The sequence below is a fragment of the Rhinopithecus bieti genome, unplaced genomic scaffold, assembly GCF_001698545.2.
Source record: "Rhinopithecus bieti isolate Rb0 unplaced genomic scaffold, ASM169854v2 scaffold_68244, whole genome shotgun sequence".
Taxonomy (NCBI): domain Eukaryota; kingdom Metazoa; phylum Chordata; class Mammalia; order Primates; family Cercopithecidae; genus Rhinopithecus; species Rhinopithecus bieti.
The window spans coordinates 656,418-677,954 of NW_016825829.1; the positions used below are offsets into that span (position 1 = coordinate 656,418).

The window sequence follows — 21,537 nt, forward strand, 5'->3', positions numbered from 1 at the left end:
TCTCCCCCCCAGGTTAGCGCTCCGGCTGCCACATCTCCACCACCAGGTTAGCGCTCCGGTTGCCACGTCTCCCCCCAGTTAGCGCTCGGCTGCCACGTCTCCCCCCGCCCCCCGTTAGCGCTCCGGCTGCCACGTCTCCCCCCGCCCCGTTAGCGCTCTGGCTGCCATGTCTCCCCCCCAGGTTAGCGCTCCGGCTGCCACATCTCCACCACCAGGTTAGCGCTCCGGTTGCCACGTCTCCCCCCAGTTAGCGCTCGGCTGCCACGTCTCCCCCACGGGTTAGCACTCCAGCGGAAGAGGAGAGTCACCAGGCACTGCTGTGAGTTACCAACTTGTGCAGTTTCAGCACCCTTAACCTCCACGGGAAGCTCCCAGATTCCTAAGCGCCACTAAAGCCCAGGAGGGCTCATGCCTGACACAGCACCAGCCTCTCGGGGGCCCTGATGCGGACTCTCATGGTGGAGGCTGTCACCGCATGCCAGGCACACGCTGGGGCCCTGGCCGCCAGGCCCTGACTGCAGGGTCATGGCAGCAGCCCCTTTCAAGGGCAGATAGATACGCTTGGAGAAAATAAAAACTGGCCACAAACACACAAACCTCAGGAATCTCAATGAGGGGCACAAGGCAACGGGATAGCCATCCAAAGATGCAGGAAATGCCAACGGGCTCCGGCTGTCTGATACCCAGGCCCTGGGGAAAGGACGCCCGGCTGCCCAGTCTCTTCCTGGACCACCACATCCCTGGCTGAGTATTGAGACCAAGACTGGGGGTGGCACAGGGCAGTGCAGGGCTGGTGGACTCGCCATCCATTCCCAAGCCCCGGCTGGCCTCTCCCTGGGTGCAGGGAAAGCTCGCACTCCAGCACGCAAGGCGCCCACACCTGGGCGTGTCTGAGGCCTCAGGGGGTACACTTGCGGCTTTTTCTTCAATCCAGCTTTAGTGAAAACAACTCAGGTATTAGTGTGGAAAGATCTGCACGCTCCCAAGGCACGTTTTATTTCGATGTATTTATTACAATTCCAGTTGGGAGGAGACGCCAACACCTGCTCCTTCCTGGCGCCAGGGTCTGCTCTGCGGTCTGCACGGGAATGCTCAGCATCGCTTGGGTTCCACTTCCTTCTCACTGGGGACCATGCTCAGGCAGCCCTGCGACACACAGCGCTGGCCTCAGTCACACGGCTGATGCGAAGGTTTCACTTTCCTTAAGTGTAGACAACCATTTATAAACTTTTGGGGGGGTGCTAATTTTTTTCTTTTTTTTTTTTTTTGAGACACAGTCTCGCTCTGTCACCCAGGCTGGAGTGCAATGGCACAATTTCAGATCACTACAACCTCCACCTCCCGGGTTCAAGCAATTCTCCTGCCTCAGACTCCCAAGTAGCTGGGATTACAGGAACCTGCCACCATGCCCGGCTAATTTTTGTATTTTTAGTAGAGATAGGGTTTCGTCATGTGGGCCAAGCTGGTCTTGAACTCCTGACCTCAGGTGATCCACCCTCCTCTGCCTCCCAAAGTGCTGGGATTACAGGTGTGAGCCACTGCGCCCAGCCTATTTTTCATACTGAAAGAAAGATGGATTAGAATGTTAGTGGCCGAGCTCTGAATAAACCCCCTGGGAACACACAGGGTGCAAAGTAGGATGGTCCACAAATCCAAGGAGAGACACTGCATGGAAAAAAGGCTTGTCTACATTTAATGCTACTACAAAAGGTCTCTCCAAAGGATTCCATTTTTCTTTCTTTTTCTTTTTCTTTTTTTGAGATGGAGTCTTCCGCTGTTCCCCAGGATGGAGAACAGTGGCACGACCTCGGCTCACTGCACCCTCCACCTCCTAGGTTCACGCGATTCTCCTGCCTCAGCCTCCCAAGTAGCTGGGACCACAGGCGTGCGCCACCACGCCTGGCTAATTTTTGTATTTTTAGTAGAAATGGGGTTTCGCCATGTTGGCCAGGCTGGTCTCAAACTCCTGACCTCAGGTGATCCACCTGCCTCAGCCTCCCAAAGTGCTGGGATTACAGGCGTGAGTCACCGCACCCGGCCAGGATGCCATTTTCAAAAAGGAATCCACTTTCCCCATGCAGCGGGCAAAGGAGGTGAGAGTCTAAGAGCCAGAGCAGGGAGAGATGCATGCGTGGGTGCCACCTGACGAAGGTTCCACAGGATGCCGATTTCTGAGCCCAGTGTAAAATATTTTGTTATCGACATGGGAACCTGATTGTGAACGTTGGAAAGCAGTCCTGTTTTAGATCAGAACAATGCAATCTCGGCTCACTGCAACCTCCGCCTCCCAGGTTCAAGCGATTCTCTGCCTCAGCATCCTGACTAGCTGGGACTACAGGTGCCTGCCACCATGCCTGGCTAATTTTTGTATTTTTAGTAGAGTTGGGGTTTCACTTTGTTGGCCAGGCTGGTCTCGAACTCCTGACCTCATGATCCACCCACTTCAGCCTCCCAAAGTGCTGGGATTACAGGCGTGAGTCACTGCGCCCAGCCGTCTTATATAATTTTATCTCCCAAATACACAACAGCGACAAACCTCATTGCGAGGATGTTCTCATTGTTCTGGCTGGCCTCTACCTAGCACCACGTGGCTCTCAAACTGTATAAAACTGTTTGTAGGAGCCATTGCAAACAGAAAAAGTATGATGTTTTCACCTTGGTAGTCAGTATGCTTTTCTTTCCACACACACACACATATATTAGTTTTAGGTGTTTTACCACTCTTCTGAAGAGTCTATGGAAGCAGCCTCTGTTTGGTCTGGAAACCGGGGTATGTATGTTCTTGTCTAGATCTAATGGCAAAGCTTTCTCCCTTTCACTTTTGTTGATGTCTTTGAAACACCCCGATTCGATCATCTGCATGCACAGAAGAGCAGGACAGAGAAGTCGCAGAGAAGCTTCCAGGTCAGTGGGTGTCTCCCAGCGCCAGCAACTCCTGCCCAGCCCCATGCAGAGCAGCTCCTACCCAGTCCCGTGTGGGGCACCTCAGAGCTCCCACACCCACTGTGGGGCCCCTTTCCTGGGTTCCTCCTTCCCTGCCTCCTGACCTCTTCTTGGATAAGTAACGTGGTCTCCTCTCCCCTTGTCTCTCAGTGTACCCCCCAAAGTGGGGAACTACCATGGGAACTCTGGCTGCCAGTCAGCCCTGCTTAGGGAGGGGGGCTCAGGGGTGGCAGGTAAGCGCCCATCGACCCAAAATAGCTACCTCCTGTCCACTTCCTGTCACTGGGACCAGGGACATACTGTGCTTCTGGACAGCTGCTGATATGGTTCTTAGCTTGCCCATGGTCTAGTCCTGTGGTCAAAAGTCTTATACAATCTTTTTTTTTTTTTTTTTTGAGACAAAGTCTCGTTCTGTCACCCAAGGTGGAGTGCAGTGGCGCAATCTCGGCTCACTGCAACCTGTGCCTCCCAGGTTCAAGCGATTCTCCTGCCTCAGCATCCCAACTAGCTGGGACTACAGGTGCCTGCCACTATGCCCGGCTAATTTTTGTGTTTTTAGTAGAGTCGGGGTTTCACTTTGTTGGACAGGCTGGTCTCGATCTCCTGACCTCGTGATCCGCCCACTTCAGCCTCCCAAAGTGCTGGGATTATAGGCGTGAGCCACTGCGCCCAGCCGTCTTGTATAATTTTATCTTCCAAATACATACACACACACACACACACACACAACACACACACACCCTTTTCCTGGGTCATTGCTGGAACTAACGTAAAGCTGCTGTGCTGGAAGGGCAGTACCTCATTCTGCCAGGGGATGGAGACACACCCTGTAGCAAACTGAGCGTAGAAGTCTTCATCTGCGGTGTCCAGGTAGATCCCTTTCACTGCCGAGAACTGCTCGATATCCAGGACATCCTTACAGTAAACGGCATGAGGCTGTACAGCAAGAACAGAGGCAGCCTCTGAGGTCACTACAGCAATTCTCAGCTCTCTCAGTTCCCAGGAATGAAACGCCCAGCAAACTGACGCATAAACACCGCCATTCTTCCTCTCTCCATTTCTTTGCCAGGCCCCTCCCTCACTTGAGGCATTTTCTAAATCAGAGAAAGTGTCCTCTCAAGAGGTGGTTCGCCAGCTTTTAGTGTCACCAGTCTTGTGGGTACTGTGTCAGGTGCTCTGGCTCTCTCCCTCTCTCTTTCTCACACACACATACACACATACACCCCTTCTGAGGGCCATGCCCTTCTCTTTTCTGTAGTGGAAAATGGATTGCAAACAAAGGCCAGGGATGCAGGGCAGGAAGGAGTGCAAATATTAGAAGATGCAGCACAGACCCGGGGAAGTGTGAGCAGGGATAGAGGCCACCAGCAGTGGGATCCCTTAGTGACAATTCTCACACCTGCCTCCAACTCTAGGTGCGCTCCCTGCAAAGCGCCTGGAGAAAACCTGAGGAACAGCAGCGGCTCCCACTTCCCGCCCTCCTCCAGGTCCATCGAGTGGTCTCCAAGGCTGCAAGAGGCTCAGCTCCCTGGGTCGGCAGGTCCCTCCCCTGGGACAGGAGCCCAGGCCTACAGCTCCTATCCCGGCACTGCTGTCCTCAGAGGCAAAGGGTCAGGCAGGCAGGAGGGAGTACCAAGGCCCAGGTCTCCACCTGCCGCCAGTACAGTTGTTTGCACTTTCAGGGCAAAGGAACAAACAGCACGGAAGTTGGCAGCTGTGGGGCCCTCATCTGCTCATGCCGGAGGCACCCACAGTTCTGAGAACACTTTTCACCCAGGACTTGTGCACTACAGTAAAGCAGTGACGCTCCAAAGGCCACAGTCAGCACTGCTGTTAGAGCAGCTGCTCTTCACTCATTCATCCCCTCAGGGTGGGGAGCTGGAAGTCCACTGGCAGGCCCTGCCCCTAGGGGACAGTCCAGGGGAAGGTGTCCCAACAGCACGTTCACAAGGAGGTACAGTGACCACTTCAGGGTCCTCAGTATGGGGCCAGGCCACAGTCCCAGGACCTCATGAGAAGCAGGGTGGGGATACGCATTCCAGACAAAGGAAGCAGGGGCGGCTCATGGCCGTGGGAAACACAGGAACGAGAGAGAAAGCCAGCCCTGAGACCAGAAAGGGGACACGGGTGGCCAGGCATGGTGGCTCATGCCTGTCATCCCAGCATTTTGGGAGGTCAAGGCAGGGGGATCGGTTGGGGCCAGGAGTTCAAAAGTAGCCTGGGCAACATAGGGAGACCCCCTCTAGTAAAAAATTAAAATGAGCTGGGTGTCGTGTGCCTGTGATCTCAGCTGCTTAGGGGGCTCCACCAGCATTGAGGCTGAAAGTGACACCAGGCAAGGAGCCAGAGCACCGCTGAGGTCTGTGAGGGGCCAGTGAGTGGCCAGAGGACACTGGGGTGACAAAAGAAGAACCAGGTAGGATAGGCACCATGAGCGAAAGCCACATATTTGCTGTACCTGGTGATTCTGCATCTGTTGTAATACAAAACAAAAAACAAATAAACAAAAAACTGTGTTGCAGCTGGACACAGTGGCTCACGCCTATAATCTCAGCACTCTGGGAGGCCAAGGTGAAGGACCACTTGAGGCCAGGGGTGCAAGACCAGCCTGGGCAACACAGTGAGATCCCCCATCGCTATTTTTAAAAAAAGAAAGAGAAAACCCGTGCAGTGTGGATCACTGTTCCCGGGGCCCTGCTCGTCCTGGCAGTGCACTTACATCAGGACAGAAAGGGGGCTCCAGCATGTTTGCCTCCAGCCTCCTGAAGTTGATGTTCTTGAACACGGGGTGCTGCTTCACCCCAGCCGCTCCCTCGCCCCTGCAGCCCAGCCGCTTGCTTGGATTCTTGGTGAGTAACTGCAAGAGGCAGAAATAGAATCCACTTAAGCTTCTGGATAAAAATGAAAACTCAGAACTCCCTCCATAATAATAACCAAAGGACTCGGGAGGGCAGAAAGCAGGTGCATCGAACAAATCATTTCAAAGCATCCACCAAACCTCAGGAACTCAGACTTTACTCATTAAATTATATGATGCTTCACAGAGGAAGGGGGCTGAGGTTTTGCCTTTGAGCTATCAATAAATAAGGGGTTGGCTATGTTATTCTTTATGTTTAAAAAATTAATCATAAAATTCGGGGATTTTAGAGGAAACAGAAACTGTTGTGAATTTCAGAAATACCACTAAAGACCTCAGATGAGGCAAACATTGAGCAAACCGAGTTCTAAAAAAAAATATATATATAGTATATATATATTTTTTTTTTTTTTTTTGAGACGGAGTCTCACTCTGTCGCCCGCGGGCCTGGAGTGCAGTGGCCGGAATCTCAGCTCACTGCAAGCTCCCGCCTCCCGGTTTAAGCCATTCTCTGCCCTCGCCTCCCGAAGTTACTGGGACTACAGCGCGGCCGCCACCCGCACCTCGCCCGGCTATTTTTTTGTATTTTTAGTAGAGACGGGTTTCACAGTGGTTTAGCAGGATGGTCTCGATCTCCTGACCTCGTGATCCGCCCGTCTCGGCCTCCCAAAGTGCTGGGATTACAGGCTTGAGCCACCGAGCCCGGCCTAAAAATATATTCTTAATACTTTGGTATTCTAGTGTATTCTTAAAATGACCAGAAAGGATCTCTTTAGAAAGTATTCCTTACATGCATGTTTACAATCATCACAAAGTCCAATAAGCCTTCCTCCACAATTCTTATCAATCAGAAAAAGCAGGGCTGTACTCAGAAGCAACACATGAAAGACTTGAACCCCTGAAATGTGACCTAGACCCAGGCTTGGGAAACCACAGTCCAGACACCACAGGCACCAGCTGCCTGGTTTTGTAAACAAGGCTTTATCGGCACCAAGCAAAACAAGGCTTTATTTTGCACTGTATTGGCAGAGCTGAATAGCTGTAATAGAGACCTGCAAAGTCTAAACGCTATTTACCATCTGGCCTTACAGAAAAGTATGCTGATCCCTGGCCAACTCAAAGTCCCAAAGACCAGAAAGTATTCTGGTCTGTGCTTCTATCTCCCACTTCTCAGCTCCTTGCTGGGCTGTGCCTGCTCCAGGGCTGTGTCTACAAAGCTCTTTGGCTCGCTGACTCCTGCTCAATTCTTCAGGTTTTAGCTTTCTAGCCCTCATCCCTGCACTAAATTAGGCTCCCCAACTTTTTTTGCTACAGCCCGAGGGCATCCTCCACCTCTCCTTGATGACAAATATTTCATGCTGAGAATGAGGCATTTGAATGTACTGTGATTGCCAGGCTGTCCTGCTAGACTCAAAGGTTCCTGAAGCTGGGGCTGTGTGACTCTTGCCCACTGTGACACCCCAGCGTCTAGCCAGAGCAGGCACTCAGTAACAGTTGCTCAGTGCATTTGTTCTTCACATGCTTTGTTGATTTAAAAGAGATCTGAAGGCTGGGTGCAGTGGCTTACGCCTGTAATCCCAGCACTTTGGGAGGCCGAGGCGGGTGGATCATGAGGTCAGGAGATCAAGACCATCCTGACCAACATGGTGAAACCCCAAGTCTACTAAAAATACAAAAATTAGCCAGGCGTGGTGGCGCGTGCCTGTAATCCCAGCAACTCGAGAGGCTGAGGCAGGAGAATCCTTTGAACCCGGGAGGCGGATGCTGCAGTGAGCTGAGGTCGCACCACTGCACTCCAGCCTGGGCCAGATCTGTTTCTTGAGACTCTGTCTCAAAGAAACAACAATACACACATAAATAAAACAGATCTGAAAGTTAACTGTAATGCAAACACCATTTCTGCATCTCAGGGCCTCCACAGCCCCATGGTTGAGCTTGCTGCCAGCATACTCCCCTCCCATTGAGGGCCAGGATGGTCTGAATGTGTGTGTCCCCCGCAAATCTGTAAGCTGAAACTTCATCCCCAATGCAATAGTATTGACAGGTGGGACCTTTTGGTGGTGGTGAGGTCATGAAGGCTCTGCCCTCTTGAATGGGATTCGTGCCATTAGAAAAGGGGCCCCAGAGAGCTGGTTTGTCCTCTGCCCTGTGAGGGTACAGTGAGAAGACTCCATCTTTCTTTCTTTTTCTTTCTTTTTTTTTTTAAATACAGACAGTGTCTCACTGTGTTACCAGGCTGGTCTCGAGCTCCTTGGCTCAAGTGATTCTCCCACCTCAGCCTCCCAAAGTGCTAAGATTACAGGTATGAGCCAGCATGTCCAGCCAAGGCTCCATCTTTGAAGCAAAGAGCAGTCCTCACCGACACCCAATCTGCAGGCATCTTGATCTAGGACTTCCAGCCTCCTGACTGAGAAAATAAACTCCTGCTGTTGATACATTATTCAGTCTAAGGGATTCTGTCATAGCAGCCCGAAGGGACTAAGACAGATGGCCTGAGCAGGCAGCACAGAGCAGAGGAGAGGGGCTTGGTCCAAAAGCTGGGCTCAGGTCCAGCTGCCAGCAATCGTTGTGTGATGTCATTAACCCATAGAACACATTTTTTTTTTTTTTTTGGACAGAGTCTCACTCTGTCGCCCAGGCTGGAGTGCAGTGGCATAATCTCGGCTCACTGCAAGCTCCACCTCCCAGGTTCACGCCATTCTCCTGCCTCAGCCTCCCATGTAGCTGGGACTACAGGCGCCTGCCATGACGCCTGGCTAATTTTTTTTTTTTTTTTTTGTATTTTTAGTAGAGACGGGGTTTCACCATGTTAGCCAGGATGGTCTCGATCTCCTGACCTCGTGATCCACCTGCCTCGGCCTCCCAGAGTGCTGGAATTCCAGGCGTGAGCCACCGCGCCCGGCCAATTCTGCTTTTTCACTGCAGTCATTTCTGTTTGTTTTAGGCCTAACATTAAACTGTGAGCTCTTAGGGGCAGATTCCATTTCTAGTACATATTTATACGTTCTTGCAGCCCTGTCAGTGTTGTGAGAAGACTCCATTATTTAATAGTCACCTCTAAGCAGAGTGAGCCAGCCAGGAGAACTCCAGGATGACCCTTGGCTCTGGGACGAGCCTGTAGTGCCCATGGCTTCATATATGGAAACACATGAAAAGGACATCAGAATAATTCCTCTCCAGCCAGTGCCAGCCCACATTAGTTACCCAGGCACGGCTGCTAGGAATGCCCACACCCAGGCAGGGGCCTATGCCTGGCTGCTTGGTCCTGTGGCCTCTCTTCTCCAGTGACCTTATCCTCCATCCCCGTAGTGACCCCCAGCCACTCTCTCCCGGTCACACTCCAGACTCTTGGCCAGCAAGAGCTCCCTCCGTCAGCTCCACTCCAAGCAGTTTCCTATCTGAGCATCCCTCTAGTCTTTCTAACTCTGGCCTGGAGGGGCCTGGACTCCCAACTTGGACTGTGCTTGGCCCATCCTCTGTTGAACCTGCTGTTCCCTGTGCCCCTTTCCTCGTCCACTGGAGCCAGCGTCGAGCCCATGGTCTGTCCTCTAGTCACTCCTCTGCATGTAGCCCAGCTCCCCAGCCTTTCTCTAGCTGCTGGACCAAACCAGAGCTGGGCGAGTGCAGCTCCCTGCTGGCTCTGAGCTTGCACCATCCAGGTGTGGCAGGAGCCTAGCACACAACCACGGCCACTCCCCTCCCTTCAGGTCCACATGGCTCTTGATGCTGTTGAGGAAAACCCTGCTTTCTAGGGCTTCAAGCCTCCCCTCTCCTCACACCTGCCTCCCACCTTTGCTCCCCACTGGGCTGACCATCTGAGAAAAAGCAGCTCCGTTAAGAGACCGTTCACAGCCCCGCTCACGTCTCCCCAGCTGTGCTGCGCTGGCCACAGACTCTGCCTCCTCTCCGGTCGCTGGAGGAACTGTCCACACACTTCCTGTGCGCTGGCTACTGTCCTCCCCACCGCAAGGACTTGGCTCTAGTGAGTACCCCCTTCCCTCCAGCCCACCTTGGGGTCAGCCTGAAGTCTTCTCCACCATCTGCCTTCAGGATCCATCCTGAATCTGACAGTGGTCATCTGCCATCACTTCTCACACCTGCTCTGCCACCACCGAGGTCTGCGTCACCTTTACTCTCACCCGAACAGCTGCAAAGCCCCCAATGGCCTTCCTCCTTCCTGTCCATTCACTTTCTCCCAGCGGCCGGCAAGCCTGGTCCCATCACATCACTCTTCACAGAGCCCTGCGATGGCTTCATGGCCATCAGAGGAAGCAACACTTAAGGCTTGACAATGATGACAATGACAGGTGACAGGTGGTTCTGCATGCCCTGGGTTTGCTGCTCTCTGTCCTGTCCCCCTCTAACCCCCTCCTGCTCTTGCCAGCGGTCTGCTCTGCCCAGCAGGCTAACTCCCTTTCTCCCCCCGAGCCTGCCGCAGCTCCAGGCAGTTCCCTGTCCTCCAGAGTGCAGGTCCTCCCCACAGCATTTGTTCTGTTTCCCGTCAGTTCTCGCTGGGAGGGTGGGGACTTCTGTTTTACTTGCTGCTGTTTCCCCCAATGCCTAGGACAGTGCCTGGAGTGTACAAGATGCTCAATAAATCCTCGTTGAATGAAAATAAATGAAAAAAAAATGTGCTCAAAAAATACTGGTTTGAAATAAGTAACAGAGTTTCCCTCACTGATAGAGCGTCTGGGCAGTGAGGGGTGGTAACACAGTCCGGTCCCAGAGGCAGATGGACCCTGACAGCCCCTTGCTCATTCTGGGACCAGGGGCCAGGTCTCCACTGCTTAGGGCTTGTCTCCTTGCTGTGACTCGCAGGTGCCACTGTCAGCCTCAGAGGCCCTTGGCACAATTAAGGGAATTGTCCATCTAGCACCAGGCCCAGAGCCAGGTACACAGCAGGCCCTCAGGTCAGAGTGTCTCTGGGACTACAATCACTGGCAGGTGGCTGAACCCTTACCATCTCAAATTACATGAAAGATTGGTTTTATGTCTAACTTCATATAAAACTGGTCAATGAAACAAGGCTCGGCTGTTTTCTGAAAGCTGAATTAATAGCCTTGGTATCACTCTTCCCTTTCAATAGCATTGTTTGAGAAATCAAACCATGAATTTTACTCTGTTTCACTCTAATTGAAACCCAAATAAGTCATTTCCAGATCATGTCTGGAAACTTTTCTCGCTGGCCCTTTTTGTCTGATGAAATCCCAGTGGCAGGAGCATGGGGAAGGAGGCAGGCAGACGTGAGCCTCCTGAGCACGCATGTCCCGCCTGCTGGGCCAGGAGATAGGTGGACATGAGCCTCCTGAGCACGCATGTCTTCCCTGCTGGGCCAGGAGACAGGTGGACGTGAGCCTCCTGAACACACGTGTCCTACCTGCTGGGCCAGGAGACAGTTGATGTGAGCCTCCTGAGCACGCATGTCCTCCCTGCTGGGCCGCCGGGGCAGGGGCAGGGGCAGGGCCTGGGAGGTGGGCGGCCAGGGTTTGCTGAAGATGACAGACCAACACTTGTTATATCTGCCAGTGAAAACAACTAGAATGAGAAGTGCCATTTCCCAGCCTCTACAGAGCCTGACCTACCATCCTGCAGATAGATTTGGCATCCTCTGAAAACTTCTCGGAATACTCCTCAGTATCATTCTTGATTCTTTGATCAATCTCCTCCCGTTTGACTTTTTCTTTGAATTTTTTGAATGGAGAATGTCCCTGAATCATTTCATAGATTACACAGCCAAGTCCCCACCAATCGGGACTAAATGTATACTTTTCATTATTGACAACTTCAGGTGCTACATAACAAATACGGGAAATGGAAATTAAGTTAAATTTTGATTTTAAATTTTCTTATATTTTCCAATAATACAGTATACATTCAACGTGTGTGACAACATGGACGAACCTTAAAAACATTATGTTAAGGCTGTGCCAGTGGCTCACACCTATAATCCCAGCATTTTGGGAGGTCGAGGCAGGCAGGTCACCTGAGGTCAGGAGTTCGAGACCAGCCTGGACAACATGGTGAAACCCGTCTCTACTAAAAATACAAAAATTAGCTGGGTGTGGCGGCAGGCGCCTATAGTCCCAGATACTCAGGAAGCTGAGGCAGGAGAATCACTCGTGCCTGGGAGGTGGACGTTGCAGTGAGCCAAGATCGTGCCACTGCACTCTAGCCTAGGCGACAGAGTGAGACTCCGTCTCAAAATAAAAAAAAAAAGGTCTGAAATTAGATGGTGGTCATGGTTGCATGGCTCTGTGAAAATACTAAAATCTGTTGTATTACACACTTCAAACTGATGGACTTTATGACATATGAATTATACCCCAATAAAACTAATATTTTTAAACATTTGTATGATTCATCCAGGATGAGCTGAATTGCCACAGATGTCACATTCACAAGGGACATGGCAGTCTAGGGAAGGCTCCCCTTCCTGAAGGGGTTCTCTCCAGACACACAGAGCCATGCCCAGAGCACCCCAAGTGTCATGTCTTGCCATCTATCCCAGGTCAGTGGAAAATCCCAGAAGACGCAGGAGCAGAAAGCCACAAGACCTTGGGGTCTTCCTGCAGGACTCTGCGAGACCCTCAGAGGCCACCCCTGGGGGTTGGCTGGCACTGCCCCTGGATCTTTGGAATAACCAGAGTGGGGTGATTTCCTGAGGCTCTGAGAGGCCGTCGTGCACGGGGAGGACATTGGCAGAGTGAGGAGACCTGCGGTGTCATCCCGATTCTGCCCTCACTTTGCTGAGTGACCTCAGGACTCACAACCTCTCGGGCCTCACCCCTCATCTGTAAGAAGGTGAGGGCAGCCTACAGGATCCCCAGCAGCCTCAACACTCTGACAGGTTAGAGATTCAAAAGACCATTGTGGCATCTACTAGTGTCCAAACCGAGGCCCTGGTCCACTCAGGGTGGCTTTCTCTGTGTTCTGAGGTACTCAGGCACCCGGAGAGAAAGGATAAGGATGCTGAAAGCCTCTCACGAACCCATGTAGCCAACTGTTCCAACTCTTCCTCGAACCATCTGCCCTTCTGGGATCTCCATGGCCAAACCGAGGTCTGAAATCCGGATGTGTCCTGTGTGTTCAAATATGTTATTACACAGGTCATGGGGGCAGTAGTGACACTTTAACAACAATTAAAATGAGGAAAAAGGCCCCTCAGAAACCATGGATGGAAATAATAGTATTTCATACTCTGGAACAGTAAATATAAAATATTTAACCTTTTTCATGTTTAGTAAAATTCCATACGGTGCATTCAGTTTCACTAGTAGCAGGAAAATTTGATTTTTGCCTATTGATTAGGAAGCTCTTTAATCATAGACAAACTCCTGACAAGACAGAAACACTGGATTTATTATTTTATGTCATACAACTTCCAGATACATCAATAAAAATATAATGAATATTATATCAACTACAGAAGAGTAAATAAACACTTTGTCAGAGTACCAGTACTATATACAGGGACAGCTATGCATGAATGACATGGAGTTTTTCTCTTGAGAACAAATGGTAATAGAGTCGGGGAAATAATAAACAAAATTAAGGTACTTAGGAAACTATATTGTGTTAATGCCTTGTATATAGAAGGATTTAAATATTTGTTGAATTCCTATGGAACTAACAAATTAGGCCAGACATGGTGGCTCACATCTGTAATTCCAGCACTTTGGGAGGCCAAGGTGGGAGGATTACTTGGGTCCCAGATTTTGAGACCAGCCTGGGAAACATGACAAGACCCTGTCTCTACAAAAAAAAAAAAAGATGTTTTTAAAAATTAGCTGGGTGTGATGGCACATGGCTATGGTCCCATCTACTCTGGAGGCTGAGGCAGGAGGATCGCTTGAGCCCGGAAGGGCGAGGCTGCGGTGAGTCATGATCACACTACTGCAGGGCAAGAGTGAGAACCTGTCTCAAAAAAACTATAAAGAAAGTAAGAAATTATTGAAAACATTCTGCTGAGTGTGTAGAAAAATAAGCCAGCCCTGGAAGCGGACACTATCTTCAACTTATCCACCACTTATCCTCAGCTTCTAATATAGTACCCAGGCCTACAGTAGGTGCTCAATAAATATTTATTGGCAAAATGAATGAACAACCAATAAATGTTTGCTAAAAACTAAAAATATGCAACATGCCCTCCAAGGCACTGTAGTCATTTTAAAACAGTCTACATGATGCTTTAGAGAGGAAAGCCGGCCTCTGACTCGGCTGCATGCACATAATACACCACCCCCTGCCCTTGCTGCGTGCCCACCCTGGGAGGTGGGAGAGTACAGGGGTGAGGAGCACAGATCCTGTAGCCAGATGGAGTCGGTCTGAGTCCTGGCTCTGCCATTTACTATCACGTCTCAGTTTCCTCCCCTCGTACAGATGCATTCTTTCAATAATCCAGATTTCATTTTCTTTCCTTTTTTTTTTTTTTATTTTGTAGAGACAGGGTTTGGTCATGTTGCCCAGGCTGGTCTTGAACTCCTGGGCTCAAGCGATCCTCCCACCCCGGCCTCCCAAAGTGCTGGGATTACAGGCGTGTGACACTGTGCCTGGCCAGCTTTCATGTATTTTTCATTTAAGTAGAGTGCCAGCATGTTGTGACTTATTTTTTTTTTGGCATCATTGACTTATTTTCTTATAAAATGGATTTTTAAACTGAGAAATGCAACTTAAAACTACATTGAAATACCAATTCCCGGCTAACAAACTGACAAAAGCTCCAAAGTTCGGAAGAGAACTCGGTCTGCTGGCGAGGCTGTGGGGAAACAGGTGCTCTTGGGCACTGCTGTTGGGAATGCAGATGGGACAACACTCTGGAGGGGAATCTGGCAATATCTGGCAAATTGCATATGAATTCACCCACTTCCAGGCCGCTATCAAGGATACATCCAACAAACTAGGAAATAACATGTGCTCTCCATCGCGGCACTAATGGAAACAGCACGAGTGGAGATGACACGCCCACCAGCAAGGGCCGTGCAAACAGGGCAGGTGCGCCTGCAGGAGGCACAGCAGACGGCGGAAGCTCTTCACGAGTGTTGCAGAGCCATCTTTGCCACATATTCAGTGAAACAGCCAAGTGGAGGACAATGCGTGTGGTCTACTACTTTATTTAAGAAACAAGTGGGGAACTTGTTTATATAGGATATGTGTATGTCTATACATATACCATATGTAAATGAAGGAATAAAATATGAGCTAAAATAACTACTTGGGGGTGGTCAGGGATGGAGGGATGGAATCTAGACATCTCTCAATACATTCTATTTTGTGGTTTTATCTTTGGAACCACATAAATGTTTTACATAATTATAACATTAAAAAATTAGATTGCTAAAAATTGAAAGCAAAATTAAGAAAACGAACCTAATGATGTATCCAGCTGGTGGTATAACCACATAGAAAGGAATGATACTGAGTGACTTTTTTTTTTTTTTTTTTTTTTTTGAGACAGAGTCTCACTCTGTCACCCAGGCTGGAGTGCAATGGCATGATTTCAGCTCACTGCAACCTCTACTTCTCAGGTTCAAGCGGTTCTCCTGCCTCAGCTCCTCAAGTAGCTGGGACCACAGGCATGCACTACCACGCCCGCCTAATTTTTGTATTTTTAGTAGAGACAGGGTTTCGCCATGTGGGCCAGGCTGGTCTTGAACTCCTGACCTCAGGTGATCCACCCTCCTTTGCCTCCCAAAATACTGGGATTACAGGCATGAGCCACTGTGCCCAGCCTCTGAGTGACTTTAAATTAATTTGAGTGAACAACCCAAGAACCAAAGAACTTTTGCTAATGACTAAAAGAATTGCAAAGAAATCTTTTACTGTTTTTTTGTTTGTTTTTGTTGTTGTTGTTTGTTTGTTTGTTTTTTGAGATGGAGTCTCATTCTATCACCCAGGCTGGAGTGTAGCGGCGCGATCTTGGCTCACTGAAACCTCTGCCATCCCCGGGATGCTGGAATTCCAGTACCCTCCTTCCTCANTGCAATGGCATGATTTCAGCTCACTGCAACCTCTACTTCTCAGGTTCAAGCGGTTCTCCTGCCTCAGCTCCTCAAGTAGCTGGGACCACAGGCATGCACTACCACGCCCGCCTAATTTTGTATTTTAGTAGAGACAGGGTTTCGCCATGTGGGCCAGGCTGGTCTTGAACTCCTGACCTCAGGTGATCCACCCTCCTTTGCCTCCCAAAATACTGGGATTACAGGCATGAGCCACTGTGCCCAGCCTCTGAGTGACTTTAAATTAATTTGAGTGAACAACCCAAGAACCAAAGAACTTTTGCTAATGACTAAAAGAATTGCAAAGAAATCTTTTACTGTTTTTTTGTTTGTTTTGTTGTTGTTGTTTGTTTGTTTGTTTTTTGAGATGGAGTCTCATTCTATCACCCAGGCTGGAGTGTAGCGGCGCGATCTTGGCTCACTGAAACCTCTGCCATCCCCGGGATGCTGGAATTCCAGTACCCTCCTTCCTCACAGGGTGGAGTGTCATACATGAATTAGATAAGCATGAAAGCATCTGGCAGAGGTGTAAAAGGAGACTAGCATTCCAAGTCCCCTGCGACTGCCCTCAGTCTCCGCGTTAGACGCCTGTCCTCTTCTTGGCAGGAGCCACTTTGACCCTGCCATATGCGCTCTACTAGACTGTAAGACCCTTCTTTGCCAAGAAAACTCACTTGAAAGAAGCTCTCTCCCAGCACTACTTGCGAGCTATGTGTGAGCACAAGCACGCACCCCAGCAGTCCAACCATCCTTGCATTCTGGGTATGTCTGTCCCTTAGAGGAACCAAGGTGGAGTGCGCACCCATGCTGCTGACAAGGAGCCTGCTGAAAAGGGCCACTCCCTCTCCACTATTACAGGGTCTCCAAGCAGCCATCTGCACCCTGCTTTGTGACACATGCTATGGGACAAGAGGACAGCACCAGGGGCAGCATGACAAACTTTAGAGGGGAATGGAAATAAAAAAGGAATAAAGCAAGAGGTGGGTCAACAGCAAGAAACAAGAGAGAGAAAATGTTCTGACTTTGTGTTTACTTTAGTATGCTTCTAGGCAGGGCACAGTGGCTTGTGCCTATAATCCTAGTGCTTTGGGAGGCAAGGCAGGAGGATTGCTTGAGGACAGTAGTTTGAGAACAGCCTGGACAACATAGCATGACCCCTATCTCTACAAAACATGGTGACGCACACCTGTAGTCCCAGCTCTGCAGAAAGCTGAGGTGGCAGGATTGCTTGTTCCCAGCAGTTCAAGGCTGCAGTGAGCTATGATTACACCACTGCACTCCAGCCTGGGCGACATAGCAAGACTGTCTCAAAAAAAAAAAAAAAAAAAGGCTTCTGAACTCAATCATTAATTGAAAATTATGACCAGCTTTGCTTCTTGCCTAAATACTGGGAAATGACCAAATTGTCAGTATTTTATCTTTTTAAAATGAACACATACCACAGAGTTTTTCTTTGTTGTTGTTTCCATTCTCTATTAATTATTAAGTCCACTTTCTGCATCCAACTTTCTGTATCCAAGTCCCTTAACAAAGTCTACCCGTTAGATGGGAAAGGCTTGCCCACTTACCGCGATCATCAAGGAGAATATTCTCAGGCTTTAAGTCTCTATAAGGAAAGAAATAGCAACAGAAGGCTCAATGATTCAGAAGCTGGCACTGTGATTCCCGAGTACCCAGTGGGAACAACCAGCATGAGCAAGGGCCAGGACGGCAGAAAGCAAAACCACCCTTCATGAGCCATGGAAACTGTCTTTAGCTGTCACATGGCAGGACGAGAATGTTACAAAATTCATCTCAGCAAACAGCTCACATATGATGACAGTGTAAAATGAACTGCTTTGCATAATTATACAGATTTGAAGACATTTCAGTGATTAAATATGCAGCCCAGTAGTAAGGAAAGCAACTAGTCCTTAATGAACGTGGCTCAATTTCTCTTAACCATTAACATATTTTTAAGAGTTTCAAAAACTGAAAATTCCCCATATTAGAATGCCTCAAGCTGGGTGCGGTGGCATGTACCTGTAGTCCCAGCTACTCAGGGGGCTGAGGTGGGAATGTCACTTGGGCCATTGGTCATTCATTCAACAAATGCTTGGTGATAGCTACTGATGGTGAGTCCTGTGGACACAGCGGTGGATGGGGCAGCCATGGGCAGCCCCCACTGAGTGCAGGTGGGTGAGGCAAGTGGGTACGGGAGGTTAGGGGATGAGCCAAAGCTTACATGAGAAAATCCAGCTCGTCTTGAGACTGAAGCCAAACACGGCGGCTCAGCTATAGTCACCTGTGAAGTGTGATTTACTCCAGGAGGAACAAAAGAATCCAATCTCCTACGGGTGTGTTCCATGCTCCAATACCACCAGACTCTTACCTCTAAGCAATGGCAACAAGGCTTCCTCAACTCAGGCGACCACCTCTTTGTCTAGAGGACTCACAGCCAGGGCAGCAATACAACCCTTGCTCAATGCTCAAGGTGCAGAGGTGTCAGCCCCACTGCCAAGCCTGGTCTCTGATCCTTGAGAGATATTTATCCCATACCGGCTGTGGGATATAGAAGATAAGGAGAAGCCAAAGGTCCATCAGAACAGGGAGAAGTGAGATCAAGGACTCCCAAGAAACTCATTGTCTGGCGTGACCATCTGAGCAGACAACGTGGGCAGCACCTGGAGGATGTGGGAGAGGGGGCACATCCTCACACCCTCGTGCTATGTGGGCTAACTCTGGACGGATGAGCAGGAGTCTCTCAGAATGACAGGAAGAGGGACTGGGTGGAGAGTGGCACTCACACAGGAACACCTTGTGCAATGGTGCAGTGAGGTGAGGACACCTGAGCAGCTGAAACTCTCGCATGACAAGGGCAGGAGGTGCCCGTGTGGGAGGAGCAGGACCCAAAGCTGGAGGGCTCTGTGGGGAGCTGCATCACAAAGGCCATGAAGGCCAGGCTTGCAAGGTGACAAGGGAGACACCATCAGGTCCCACATCAGGCCCCCTTCCCTTGGATATCAAAATCCAAGGGTCCTCAAGTCCCTGATATAAAATGGTGTAGAATTTCCATATAACCTACACACATCCTCCCAATTACTTTAAATCACCGCTAGATTACACATACTACCAGACACAATGTAAATAATATGTAAATTGTTATTATACTATATCGTTTAGGGAATAGGGACAAGAAAAAGGTCTACATGTTCAATGCAGACGCAACCATCCTTTTTTTCTGAATATTTTCTCTTTTTTTTCCCCTTTTCACCCTGCTGAGCAGGATGTTCTGAATATTTTCGATTCACAGTGGGCTGGTTGAATCTACAACATGGAACCCAGTGGGAGACCGACTATAACTGGTAGATGAACCCACAGAAGGGAGGAAATGAAATTGCCCAGGGAGAGTGGCTGAGAAGAGACCCAGAGCCCAGGAACGCCAGCATTTAAGGGATAGGAAGGGATTTTGTTTTTTCCTAAAACTAAATACATTGATTACACTAAACCATTAATTTTAATTTAATTTTCTTTACTAAATTCTAAGATGCAAAAAAGAAACTACTACTTCAAGACATTAAATTGTTATGTTATATGGCAGGACATAATACATCCTTATCAGAACTATCAAAATACCTAAGAACCTTGGAAATGGGCTATTCTTATGCTTACCTGAGTAGCACTACCTTTATTTGATCAACTTAACAAGTAAAAAACAAACTTCTGCTTCAAAAAGATAATTTATTAGAAATGTAAGCTGGGCACAGTGGCTCACGCCTGTAATCCCAGCACTTTGGGAGGCTGAGGCCCGCGGATCACCTGAGGTCAGGAGATCGAGACCAGCCTGGCCAACATGGTGAGATCCCATCTCTAGTAAAAATACAAAAAATTAGCTGGGCAGGGTGGTGGGTGCCGTAGTCCCAGCTACTCAGGAGTCTGAGGCAGGAGAATCGCTTGAACTGCAGTGAGTCGAGATTGCACCATTGCACTCCAGCCTAGGTGACAGAGTGAGACTCCATCTCAAAAAACAAAACAAAAAAACACCCAGGGCCCTCTGGCTGGCCATATTCCCAATAGTGTAAGTGACCACCCCTATAAATCACCATCGAGGGGCTCCCAGCTACTCTCCTGCTCAGTCTGGAAGCAGCCAGTGTGAGCCAGGGAAGCCTACGGCTGGGAGAAACTGGCTCCAAGACTTGCAGGCTCCATTAGGTAGCACCGTTCTTACCTGTATACAATTCTTTCCCTCTGTAAATCTTCCAAGCCGCAACACAGCTCTGCAGCATAGAAAACAGCTCTCTGCTCATCAAAGCCGGGATTCCCCAGGTTGTAAATGTGAAACTTCAAATCCCCTCCATTCATAATGGTGAGCACCAAGCACAAGGCATCTTTGGTTTCATAAGCGTAGGCTAAACTAACCTAAAGATAGCAACATCATAAAAACAGAACACGAACTTGCTCTTTCATTGGTGATTTCCTCTATTTGCTAATAAGCAATCCATGTTAGGTTTATAATCAGAACATGCGAATACTATATGTTTCAGGGAAATGTACAGGACACATCACGTGCCTCTTGGACCTTGGCATACTGAACATTTTACCACAGCTGTGTAGCCAAAAGAGACAACTTCCTAAAGTTAAGCAAAGAAGTGGCAAAACTTCACCAAGACACTTGGGCTCATGACTCCTCTGTGTCGTGCTCTCATCACTTGAGCCCTGACAGTCTGTACTTCCCGGGCAACCACGTTCAGCACATAGGCTGTGCCCTACCAGCAGCGCAAGGGAGGTCTCACTGCGCCACCTCCTTCCCACATTTTCTGTTGTCAACCTTTTTAGTTTGAATCCTGCTGGTGGAGTAGTCTCTTACTGTGGTCTTAAGTTGCATTTCTGTATATATGCAAATATAGGGTACACTTTCATGTAATTAATAGCCACTTGGATCTTCTTTTGTGAAATGCCTAGTCTATTTTTTCCCCCATTTTTCTATTGGTTTGTATGTCAATTCACACACACACACACGCACACACACACACGCACACACACACATACGCACACACACACACCCTGCTGGGATTTTGATTGGGGCTGCATTCAATTCATTTAATCTACAGATCAATTAGGGGAAACCAGCATCTTTACAGCATTGGGTCTTCCAATCTGGGAACATGGTCTTCCCCCATTTATTTAGACCTTCTTTATTTTTTCGAGACAGAGTCTTGCTCTGTCGCCCAGGCTGGAGTGCAGTGGTGCCATCTCGGCTCACTGCAACCTCTGTCTCCCAGGTTTCAAGCAATTCTCCTGCCTCAGCCTCCTGAGTAGCTGGGATTATAGGCACCCACCACCATGCCTGGCTAATTTTTGTATTTATAGTAGAGATGCAGTTTCACCATGTTGGCCAGGCTGATCTCAAACTCCTGACCTCAAGTGATCCACCTGCCTCGGCCTCCCAAAGTGCTGGGATCACAGGCGTGAACCACAGCACCCAGCCTCCTTCTTTAATTTCTTATAATAACATTTTACAGTTCTCAGTGTAGAAGTCTTGCACATTTTTGTCAGTTCTTTGCCTAGAATTATTATTATTTTTTTTTTTTTTTTTTTGGAGACGGAGTCTTGCTCTGCCGCCCAGGCTGGAGTGCAGTGGCCGGCTCTCAGCTCACTGCAAGCTCCGCCTCCCGGGTTCACGCCATTCTCCTGTCTCAGCCTCCCGAGTAGCTGGGACTACAGGCGCCCGCCTCGTCGCCCGGCTAGTTTTTTGTATTTTTT

The 21,537-nt window shown here is 49.3% G+C and overlaps 1 protein-coding gene across 1 annotated transcript in view; it reads right to left on the reverse strand.

The window, feature by feature from the left end:
- Nucleotides 1-954: 954 nt before the first annotated feature.
- Nucleotides 955-21,537, reverse strand: part of GRK4 (G protein-coupled receptor kinase 4) — a 69,500-nt gene continuing 48,917 nt past the window's right edge. Inside the window, 8 exon segments of the mRNA XM_017863126.1 lie at nucleotides 955-1,146; nucleotides 2,719-2,856; nucleotides 3,742-3,879; nucleotides 5,663-5,800; nucleotides 11,383-11,591; nucleotides 12,789-12,878; nucleotides 17,364-17,401; nucleotides 20,003-20,193. Coding sequence (XP_017718615.1) covers nucleotides 1,093-1,146; nucleotides 2,719-2,856; nucleotides 3,742-3,879; nucleotides 5,663-5,800; nucleotides 11,383-11,591; nucleotides 12,789-12,878; nucleotides 17,364-17,401; nucleotides 20,003-20,193 — 996 coding nt within the window. The 3' untranslated portion in view covers nucleotides 955-1,092.